The sequence below is a fragment of the Lineus longissimus genome, chromosome 5 (genome assembly GCF_910592395.1).
Source record: "Lineus longissimus chromosome 5, tnLinLong1.2, whole genome shotgun sequence".
Lineage (NCBI taxonomy): Eukaryota > Metazoa > Nemertea > Pilidiophora > Heteronemertea > Lineidae > Lineus > Lineus longissimus.
In genome coordinates, this window is record NC_088312.1 from 4,571,124 (window position 1) to 4,583,174 (window position 12,051).

A 12,051-nucleotide genomic window follows, 5' to 3' on the forward strand; every position below is an offset into this window, starting at 1 on the left:
CCAAAGATGGACTAGCAGGGTAGCGTGAATGGAACACAGGAAGCAGAGATAGATGACAAAGAAAAAACAAAATGTTCTATGTCCTTCACAGGTTGAGCTCAAGTGAGCGGTGTATGAGGAAAACCTTGATTCCCTTGAGTGCCTCTTGCGTGACCACGTCTGGAGTTTGAACCCACAACCCTTGGATTGAGGGTCAGAGAATTTAATCAGCATATGCCAGCACTTTCCACAAAGCATGCTTACAAGTTGGTTTAACAGCCATAGTCACGATGATAAATAACAGTCTAGCAAATGTCAATTTGTATCAGAGAGTGTGGGTGGAGAATAAACCAGCACTGTCAACAGATGTCTGAATGGTGACTGTATGTTTCCCAGGACATGACAAGTTGTTTGGTTACACAATCACTCTGCAGCAGGGGCAGATTCAGGAGTCGGAGAGAGCGGGGGCGCCGCAGCAAAAGAGGGTATGTTGGTAATGTCAACTTCCCAAAATTCGAAGTAACTTTCAAAGAATATCTACCCTCTTGATAAGCACCTGGCTAGGTGTTAAAGTGATTCACAGTGATGCACTTTTTAGGCTCCTGTGCAGTTACAAATGAACTCCACTGTTCTGTGACGCCGACACAGGCTGCCACTTTGGATCCGCTATGAATGATTTGCGGAGTAGATCACAGGTGCACGAAGATACCAAAATCATAGCGATTGTTGGTCAGCCTGGAATTAACTGATACACACAACCTAGTAGGTTTTTTCTTGATTGATCCATTGCTAACTGATGACTCTGATATCTTCAGCAACTGTAACACATCCGGGACCTCGCGTTGTAATGGAACTCTGTGTTGGGAGAAATAACATCCTTCCATCTGCTTGGAGAAAACAATGAAAACGGTTAACGCCAAGTCAATGTTAAGTCGCTCTAAAGACGATGCTGTCAATTAGGGGAGAACGTCATGTGTCGCTCAGAGAGCTAAACACCGTCAGGTGAACGGGATAAACCCAAGGGGTTTAGCATATGCCATAGGTTACGAAGTTATCACTTCATCGTAGACTCTAGGTGGTTGTGCATATTGAAATAATTTCAGGTTGGTGCCAAATATTCATGAAAACGCATTTTGGAGGTTACCGTATTATGATATATTCAGAATTGTTGCATTTACCCAAACATGTCAAAAAGACCTGAATTGGATATAGTGACTTTTGCATCTGACCTCTTCAAATGTGCAATTAGATGTATTAAGTTAGTGAAGGCAATTAAGCAGTTCAGGAAAAATAGTAGACACGGTCGATTACGCAGAACATAGTTGTAACAAGGCTTCATCTCGAATGTACGATAGCACATGTACCATATTGTATAAACTGAGATAAGGTGAATGCTAAGCCATCAGCTAAAGGAGTCTCTTTGGCTTATCTCTGCTAAGTTGGCAGGCACTAATAGCCCAACACTAATGATGAAGAATCGCTTGCGAGATTGATAGCAACAGCGTTGATATTAAGACGAATGGGCTGACGCTGTAAATAAAGTTATCTCGCATTTAGATTTAAATGGGTTCTTCACCTTTGAAGTGTTTGCGGTCACTGTTGGAAGGACCCAATTCAAATCCATTCAAAGCATGATGATGGCAGAACTGCTACCGATCAGGACAAATAGGCATGTTTTGACTTGGTGAAGGAAGATTTAAGGAGAGGAAAAGACAAAAAACATTTTAGTTCACCTTGCTAAATTTCTTTTTGATTTTGTACAACCTCTTTCAAACCTCTGGCAACTTAAAAACCACGTGCAGAAATTATATCCTGGCATGATGGGTGAGGGACATTGCCCTTTACTCTACCACACCCCCCCCCCCCCCGATTTCCACTGATGTAATTACCAGGCAATAACTCAAGTGGGGAATTGGCAGCATGGGGAATTGGAGGGGATATGGGGCATCCCCTCATGTATAAGGAAGAAGTTACAACAACATTATGACTTCATTCACTGCTCCAGTCTTACACCAGATGAAAATTGACAGATCGACCATCCAATAATGAAGCTACTTCTTCCCCACACACAGAGCTTCAAATTAAGTTTACTAGCAATTAATTTTTTTACTGATTCACCTTAACCTTGTTAGCAAACTGAAAAGACTGGCAATTGCTTTGAAAAGAAAGGGATGTTTCAAACACTGCTCCAAATGGCCCCCCATGACTACAGAGAATATCAGAGAATATCCACCCCAGAGATGGAGAAGTGGGGAAAATGTGTGTAAGCCTAATTTACTAATGACTTCACTCCTTTAATTTGACGACTAATCCTGCCTTAATCAATTACATGGACAAGGGTCGGTTGGGTCAGCATAGACCAAAAAATTTGCCCCAAATTTCTTTCTTTTCACTCAGTGAGGGTGACATTTACTCGAATACAACAGAAATACCAGACTGCCCTATACGTTTCAGAACATAATCAGTAATCAAAAACCAAATAACAGAAATACATGCATATGTGACACAATATTATTAGTATATAATGTTGTAACATTAACACTTCCTTAACGATCACATGAGTGTCAGATTTTCCATTGTCAACAGATGAGACAATGGTTGAATAATGGGGGCCAGGTATCATCAGGGTGTGATGGGACAGTGTTACAGAAACACCCTAATTGACATACCTTTGGGGACAAAAACAATCACGATGATTGGTGTGTGAAAGAAACAAAAGTTGTCATTAGTTGGGTGTCGGTAATTATCAGTTGGCATGCATTCTTAATGTTGTCGAGTCATTTTCGTCTGGATGACATCCCCATAACAACATCTTATTAAACACATCTCCTACACCCTGCAATGAGTGACTTCTCTTGCAGGGACATGCAATGATTATCACATCACACAAAAATCTCTTGTTGGTCGTTGAATATTCCTGAAAAAAAAGATGTCACCCCTTCTGTATTGGATGTCGTATGTCATAGGGAGACCAGTGGCATCATTTTGGAGCACTGGACTTTTAGATAGGAGGTTGTGTCATGAGGTCAACTCTTGATCTTGGATTGATCACCACTGTTTCATCTTTGTGTTCTTGAGCAGGACACTCCACCCTAAATTGCTTTGTCTTTTGAATGAGACGTAACATCGAGGCTCCAAAATGATACGTTTCTATATTTATTTCAGAATGATCAGAAACAAAGTTTGTTATATTGCATGGATGAGAAGAGTTGATATTGTATGATAACATGCAATGTCATAGAAAATATTGATTCAGAGATGATGGTGGAAATTCTATTGATAGTATCGAGTATACACATGACCGTATCTAGTTTCAATCAACATGTAATGATTGAATACATCATGTGTCACGAATGTAATGAATCGGGGAAGATAAATTGCTTCAGACTTCATGTAATTATTAAATGTGTCATGTGTCACGAATGTAATGTGTCAGGGAAGACGAATTGCCTCAGTTTACAATATGTGATATCATTGAATACTACATTAAATTAGCTAAACGATTTTAGGTGCGTATTTTGTGACAAAAATCAAGAGCAACCAGCCAATGGGGGACATTGAATACAAATTGATATCATGTATGTTCTTTATCTTATCATTAGAATTAGGTACCCAAAACTGGTTCATATATTTCAACCAATTGGCGCCACATTCTCAGTCTTAATAAATGCTTGCTGTAATATCTGTTATCTTTTTCTTCCTGGTCTAGTGAAAGACCTTTTCAACTGAAGTGGTCATGACTCTAATTGCAGATGGTGACCCACATCCATCATGCTATCACCGAGAGAGTGAAAACTCTATCAGTGAAATAACTGAAATGTCCCATTTCCGATCCCAATGCTGATTATTTGCTCAGTCGAGTTTTATAAGTGCCGCCTGGAAATGAAGCTTAGAGCAGCAAGAATTATAAATGGGAAACCCATGTCACGAACCAAAAGACAATACCAAGAAGAAATGAGCTAGCATGTCAATTTACTTATTGGCTAAGTAAAGGAACAACAAATCAAATCACCTGGCAAAACGATAATGCCATCTTAAAATATTGAGTTGAGAGCCGAGCGTCTAGGACATCATGTAAGCTCAAAAGCAATATTGGGCACTTGTAATCTAAGCAGGAGGAAACTGGAGACCCTGGAGGACATTTATGCTGCCAAAGAGAGCCATAGCTAAAAAAATGGCTGAAAAATAGGATTCTGCCCTTCATTTTAGACTGATGATCTTTTGATTGCTTAGCACAACGATAAATACCACACCTCATCGAGATAAAAAATTGCAGGGAATCCATCTCTGAATCTACCCCTTTTTAGAATTACTTACCCATCCCTGTCACAAAAATTCAATGAATCTTTGAGAAGTGCTTGCACAGCTTCCAAATTTGCACCAACGAGACTACTCATGGCATTGATAAGCCTATTTTGAAGAAGGGATAATGGATTCCACACAGATTATTTCGATTATTAGACACTTATTCTGAAATTGAACATTCTGTTTGTAGCCAAGAATATAAAGAACGGCATCATTGATACAACAAACAAGTCAAATGTAGGCCCTCATCTAAAATTTTTGTTTATTAATAGCAATTTTGTGATATGCCCATTCCTTGCTGTCACTTATGTAGAAATGTAATTAATGTTTTTTTTGCCAGTAGGTCATAATGGACGCCTTTTGTCTACTTATAGAAAATATTTAATATCCATAACAATACATAGACATGCACCAAGTAAGGGAAGGTAGCACAAATTAGCTACATGGAATGGCCTTAATTCTGGTCCCCATGGTTTCAAGACAAAAGCCTTTAGGCCCACCAATCCAAAGGCAATCACAAGACATTGTCCTCTAATCTTCTTCATTTTAGGCCTGGATAGAATTAGAAAAACCGTGGGGACTACATTGTAGCCTGGCATTTTTGTAGATGTATTTTTTAACTTAAATTTGTACAGGCCTACCAAAATTGTACTAGGATATTTTATGATACATATGACCACATTGTACTCAACTTATACCTACCAGATGAGGACATTTCAATTTGAACTGCATTCTATATTACTATCTTACAGATTACATGACACGTTGTACCTGTACATTGTACCTTGCCAAATTGAGGACCTTGCCCAGGAAAGGGTTAGCTGGAGGAAGCTTGAGGCCGCCTAGCACCGCAGTTGACTGATGATGATGATGATGATGATGATAACCTTGTGTTAGGCTGACACGTCCGCAGCACTGACAAGCTTGAGTGCAAGACTGCTACTTACTTTTGACTTCCCCTGTGTTTCATTTTTTTCCCATCAGTGTGATCACGCGGACTTGTTCCGCTTTTCTCTGAGAATACTTCATCATCCCAATCAGAATCACAAACGCTATTCTGATCAGAGTCCTCTGCATCAAAGACTGCTTGTTGCATCTCGTCCCTGGCACTGACACTGGCACTCACCATTGCATACACCAAATTCTCCATCCTAACAGTCCGAGGTCCTTTATTAATCCACTTTTAACAAACTAAACTGAACCACCCTGAATCACCTAACAAAACAAGCCTTAATTTGGAAGTCAAATTTGCAAACATGTCATTGAAGGGCCTTCAATGATCTTATGTTTAAACACGTCTATGCCAGGAGGCCTCCAAGTCATGTAGGTCTATGCTTAAATTTAACCGGAAGTAATCCTTTCCATTCATAACACAATGATAGTGAATTCAATAATGTATCCACACATATATCGTGAAATCACCTCTCTCATCTGTACATAATACCTTTTACTTCCTCAAGGTCATAGTATTTTCAACTTTAGGCCTAGATAACTATGTCATGAGCAAATACATCCAAATCAGCCCATATAAATTATTCCTGCGTAGGTCAGCTTATCATGGTCAAATAGATCCTATATCCACCTGTACACAAATACATGCATAGCAGATACTATATAGTGAAAACGTTTCACATTCACCAGTTAATGGCTGATTACTTATATCACTCTAAATGTTATTTTTCGTTTTGTAATGAGATCTTGTATTAACCTGTTCACTTCAAAGAAAAGCGCAATAGGCTATTTAGAAATGTGTGAGCTTAAAACTGAACTTAACCCACCACCCAACCCCATGTCTACCCAGAAAAGTTTATGCAACAGAATGCCCTGTCTCGTGCGATAATTGTTGCAGGCTGTTTTACATTGCTACATGTATCATAACTACAGATATTAAAAATGTAATCAAGCTGGTTCTGCTATTACTTTGATCCACCCACGCTCAAGAAACACCCCAAAACAATCAAGAACTTGTCGAGGAACTTCACAACTTCCGCTAACATTGTCTGCAACAAACTCTATTCCTGGATCAAAACATTCCATATTAAACTCTGTTGCATCGTACTAAATATAGTAAACTTTATTGATGAAACTATCGAATTTCGCAACAAAAAAATGATTCAGAATAATAATAAAGACAAGTTGGATCGATATGCTACACAACACTGCAAGGTTTGTGCATTTGGTGTTCAATACAGACTTTTTTAGTTTAAACTTGTGGCTATAAATATCGTGCGGACACTCAATAATCACTGAAAGTTTCTAAATATAGTATTATCACTGACACACATGATAATTGGGCAGTATCATCTGATATCAACAATCTGTATTTACATCGTAAAGCTTTATTTAGAATTTGATTAATGCACGCTACGATCTGCACATTTTTTGTCAAATAAAATCCTCTGTTCAGAGCTACTGGCACAGAAATATTGAATGCAGCCTTCTTTTTACCGCCGATTAACTGCTTTAATCAACCAATAGCCTGAATATCATATGATTGATCATACTAATTAATTTCTGGGCAGTCATGGATAATTTCACAAGGCTTACGGAAAGTGATAACGACTTTTGGCTAAAACAAATGAATCCTTCGTCTCCGGGTTATACCTGCAATCGCGCATCACTGCAACCTGCAAAGATCACCGCAAACGAACAGCAACGTCGCAGCAATTTGAATCGCTTGTTTGCAGATTGTTTAAAGCACCTGAATATTGTAGGCAAGGCATGTTTTCCATTTCCCACTTTTTTCCCACTGTATTGAACCTTTACTCAATCTGAGGCAACGGTCAATCATTAATGTCCCATTTGTTTCAATTGATATATCTAAATGGACACGTTTTGTTACAGTTAGCAGGGCTCTCCCACCCCCCTCGGAGAAAGTTAAATGGACATCCAACTGTCTTCACAACCACCTACTTGACTCGTGCATAGAATCACCACTCATCAGTTTATCATTCATTGAATTATGCATAAAATACTCTTTATGTCCAAAACAAGGTATGACAAAGAACACCAGGACGCACCTTCACGGTAGGCCATCATGATGACAACTGAAATTCTAAACTAAGTGGATGACATGAATTACAAAGTCACTTCAGGATAAACATCCATCAACAGAGGGTGTATGTGGAGGTGTGCTAATGGAACATATTCACTTTTTAATATCCATGTACAAACACGCACGCTTTATATATCAACAAAATAAAGGCCAAATGTTAAAAAATGCTGCATTGTAGTAGCTTTCCTTTTTTATTGAGGATCATTTCAAAAATTGCACAGAATCGATCACAAGATTTGGGACAAGAAAAACAGAAAAAAACACCTGAGCTCCTCCTTCACGGACTGCTTGATCCACACCTGCTTCAGATATTTCAGTTCAAAATACTTGCATAGCACTGAATAAATACAAATAAACACGATGGAAAGTTGTCACACAAACTGATGACCCATCCATAACTTAACCAAGCCAATTCTGACCTTATCAATAATCAATGTCGCTGTGGGATGGTTGCATGCACACATGGTTGGCTTCATTATAAAGGTACCACGCAGGAAAGTTCCAGTAGATCAGAAAGAGCCATCCCATGAGCCTATACGTGATGCGACACTACCATTTGCTGAAAATCCTGTGAATCGACAAGCTGGTTTTTTTGCAAATACCACAGTGCAAGGCGCAGGTGCATGTTACTACAGAAAACCACCTCTCCAGAGGAACAAACCAGAGCAAAGCTCATGTCAGAAGAGGCAAACAACTTACTACCAAAAACATTTATCTCGTTAGTTGTTTTTCTTCAGTCCCTGCACAGCAAGAATTCATGCTCAGCTGATCTGAGTCCACTGCTACAATATCTAACGATTTTTCTTTTTTCACAATTTTTGACGTCAATCCACCAAAACTTTCCCATACATACCACAGTCCTGTGATTTTCTAGTGCAGGGAGTAAAATAAATCACAGGAAGACTGCAAAACCACAAACTGGTGAAGAAGTGTGTATCAATACCAGCTGCATCAGGGCACATGACCCCTTCTTTTGGACATTTGCATGTTGCATTCGGTCTGGCCATTAACTAGATCAGACATTCACACGATCAAGTTGAATCATGCCACCTCTTAAATTTATGAAAGTAGCATTTCAGTTAGAGTGGATATTTGGTTTTAGTGCACTTAAGTTGATTGCCTTGATGGAAGGGCAGGCCATTTCATTTTAGACCAGACTGGAGCTGTTGAAACTGGTTAAACTCATACTTTTAGCAGCAAAAGACTATGCAGGGAATTACTGAATATAACGGCCAATTTGTTCCTTGATAAGCATGAAATAAATGACAACACCTTTTTAAAAACTGTCCACTTGGAATTTAAATTAGAAGAGTTATTATGATTGAACATTCTCAGGCTTCAAAGGGAAATTGAAGTCATCAAACAAGGATTGGCAAAATTCTACATAATTCGCCTCATCATAAATCAATGGTCGATAATGTACACCCACATTGCCACAAGGTTTCTCAGACTTCAAAGAAAGATTATATGTATTATCAAAGGATGATTGGCCTCAAATTATACGCAATTCGCTGACTAACATTGGCTGCCTCCTGTTCCCGATATTCCATGGAAAAAATAGACCAAAGCAAATTTGATGGGTCTGGTTACTGGGAAATGGAGATGTTTTACCTAACAAGGCTAATCAGAAAGATGGCTGGACTATTATGCCGCAATCAACAAGAAAGGTAAAAACGGCCGGCTGCTCATTCACATCATGTATATACATGTACATGTATGTGTAATTTATTTGTACATTTTTGATATGATGGATAGTCAGCCTCGTGTCCCCACTCAACCACATCACCATATGGTCTGGTGATCATAATGAAATGTACAAGGAATCTACCAGTGGGTCACACCACCATGCAATTGACATAATGTAGATGAAGGAGCTGGTGGGGGGACCCAAAGGTAAATAGTTCCAGCTTCATGGTTGGTAATTGATCATGATCAGGTTTTTTCCAGTGAATTTAACGCGCTTTTTCACCAAACAATATCTTTAATGAAGCTAAGAGAGATGCCAACACAAATGGCTTAGGACCACAATGCCTGGAGAGATGTGGTGGCACAATTGATATAGAAATGTCAAGATGCAGTGAGTGAGTAAGTGAGTGAATGCGAGTTCCTTGACCTGACTCTAACACTTGACCAACAAAAAAAATGTCATGAACTGTGCCGCAACCTTGAGATTGCCTGCCCTGGATCTGGATCATGAAACGAAACTGATTACTCCTTTGTAGCCTTGCTTGACTAATGATACAAGCATGCCATGATATAATTAGGGTATCGGTAAATCTGCCTTCAACGTGGTGATCATCAAGGATTGGAGAAGACAGGCAGTGTTATCTCGTGGGGAAAAAGATTGCAGGAACATTGACACTTTCAGTCTTCAGGGATTAATAAATGGAATTATAAGATGGCAGCTTCAAGGCCAATACTATATCCACTGCATTAGTGTCATCAATGTATCATTATACAAATAGCCACCCATTCATTTTATATCCCCTGTTCCCAGACTTTCAATTCCAGTCCAAGAATCTGATACACCATGTTGCTCCCACTTCAAAAAATGATGTGGCTCATTAAGATTGTTTCTCTCTCCATTCATTCTGTTCAACATGTTCAATAGAAAATCATTAAACCAGTCATTCCCTTGGTGTTAGTTTTCGCTGACTTGAGTAATCCCTCTCCAAACATCGTGTCAAGACACTAAGCTCCTTATGACTTTGACAAGAGAGAAACATTAGGAGGAGGTGCCTTCATGAACTGAGATGGATGCGATGCCATTGACAACAAACTGCAAAAGATGACGTCGACCAGATTTTGGGCATGTGAAACAACCCGTCAACCGAACAACCTTCAAATTTTTTAAAAGCTGCTCCCTTAGTCACTCGTTTTTTAACTAGAAATTTATGAATGAAGTGATATTTCCTGGAAGAGATAACATTGGTCAGTCATTCCCAGAAAGGAAATTTCAATGGAACCAAAGCAATAAATTGATGTTTTGTAAAGATGCGAAGATTATAACATATTTGTTAGGGAACTTAGGTCAAAACTCAACAAAGTCACTAGTTGGTGCACTTAGGTCTTGTATGATAATTCTCAGAAGAGTCATCCTCACATGAAATTAAAGACAAAAAGATGGAATTGAATCCCGGAAATGACTCAGAGATTCAGGAGTTGATCCATATGCCATCACCTCAGATCTAAATTGTCAGTGGATCCAATCAGGTATTGATCTTCCATCAATCAAATTACCATTTGCTATTCTGAGAACATCCATAGATGAGATAACGGAAGATGATGATTTCATTGCTGTCAGGGAATATCGCCAGAGTCAGTGAAGCTGATGTGAAAGTTCTACGGAAACTGAGTTGTGTCCTGGCTTCACTGACCTTGGGGATTGAATAAATAACTAAACAGCCTCATGACTTTCATGCATCATCAGACAGCGCTACAGTCGTTTTTGATACTGTTGAAGTACGCCATAACCCTGAATCCATCAGTCAATAACGATATTGAACATGTTGAATGCCTGGTCAGCGCCGGATAAGAAATTGAAAGCTATGATTTGCCTACAGAACTTTTGAATAAGAACAAAATCGATTTGACTGGTCTTGGCCATTTTAAAATGTCAATATTATCTGGTACGTGGGACTTCAAAGCTGTCTAAGATCAGGTTCGTGACATCAACAATGTTGAAAATGGCTGTATTGATACAAAATACTGAGAAGTAATGAAAGTGAGAAATATCAGGCAAGACCAGATATCAGCAATTGTTCTGTTACTGAGCGAAGAAGGTGCAGAAGTTGCGCTATTGAACTGTGAAGATGTATTAAGCAGTGCAGCCATATGGGCTCTGAGATATGGTAAACCATGAAACTTTTGCAGACACTTTATTTTTACAGATTTTGCAATGCCGGGGCAAGTCGAGCAAAGATATCACAAATACCTGGATGAAACATCTCATTGTAATGCCTATACCTCAAAATATACAGCTTGGTATACCATCACTAAGATTTTCCGCTAATTTCATGTCTCTAATGTAATGAAGTTTGACCTACCGTTCACCAGTTGGGCAAGTGGGACTCCTTGACCTTAGCCTCATGTAGCCACAAAGATGTGGATGCATGGTTGCCATCAACATGTGCATGGCCATCCTGTCGTTTTGTTTCAAAATTTGCTATTCCCATAAATATCAAGAAATGACATTTCTTTCAGAATACTGCATTAAATGAAATCATGCAGGAATTTGTATAGAACTATTGAAAGTATATGCATGGGCTGTTTATTTTTCTAATGATTTTACAGAAAAACTAGGGCACCGAAAGCACCCCCTTCCTGGATACGTCAAATCAGCCTATATAAATGGAAAATAGAGGATGACGCAGGATGTAAACTAAGTTTAACAATTAGCAGTAATTAAGATGAACTTGAAGGATTTTTCATTCTTAAACAAGTTTGCTTCATGTCTGACACATTTCAATAACAGTGTTTTCTTCCTGCAAAGAAGGATATCGGTATTAGCAAGAATTGATAAAAATTAAGAATATTAAAACAATACACACCATCTTAATGTCTAGCACTAGGTTCCTCATTCTGACAAATAGGGGGCTTTTACAGGATTATACCTCAAATAGTTTTTTTTTGGAAGTGCTTGGGCTATATGAAATAAGGAAATGGTATTTAAATCCCTTTTGATAAAGTTTTCAAACCAATATCGTGCCCAA

The 12,051-nt window shown here is 38.8% G+C and overlaps 1 protein-coding gene across 15 annotated transcripts in view; it reads right to left on the minus strand.

Annotated features, from left to right (window-relative positions):
* Positions 1 to 12,051, minus strand: part of LOC135488695 (diacylglycerol kinase zeta-like) — a 115,774-nt gene that overhangs the window by 32,642 nt on the left and 71,081 nt on the right. Inside the window, exon 1 of one of the 15 annotated variants that reach the window (XM_064773397.1) lies at positions 5,232 to 5,662. The exons of the other annotated variants lie outside the window; for them this stretch is intronic. Within the exon in view, the coding sequence (XP_064629467.1) occupies positions 5,232 to 5,434 (203 nt within the window). The 5' untranslated portion in view covers positions 5,435 to 5,662. Of the gene's footprint in view, positions 1 to 5,231; positions 5,663 to 12,051 lie in introns of those variants that run through there. 15 annotated transcript variants of the gene reach the window in all.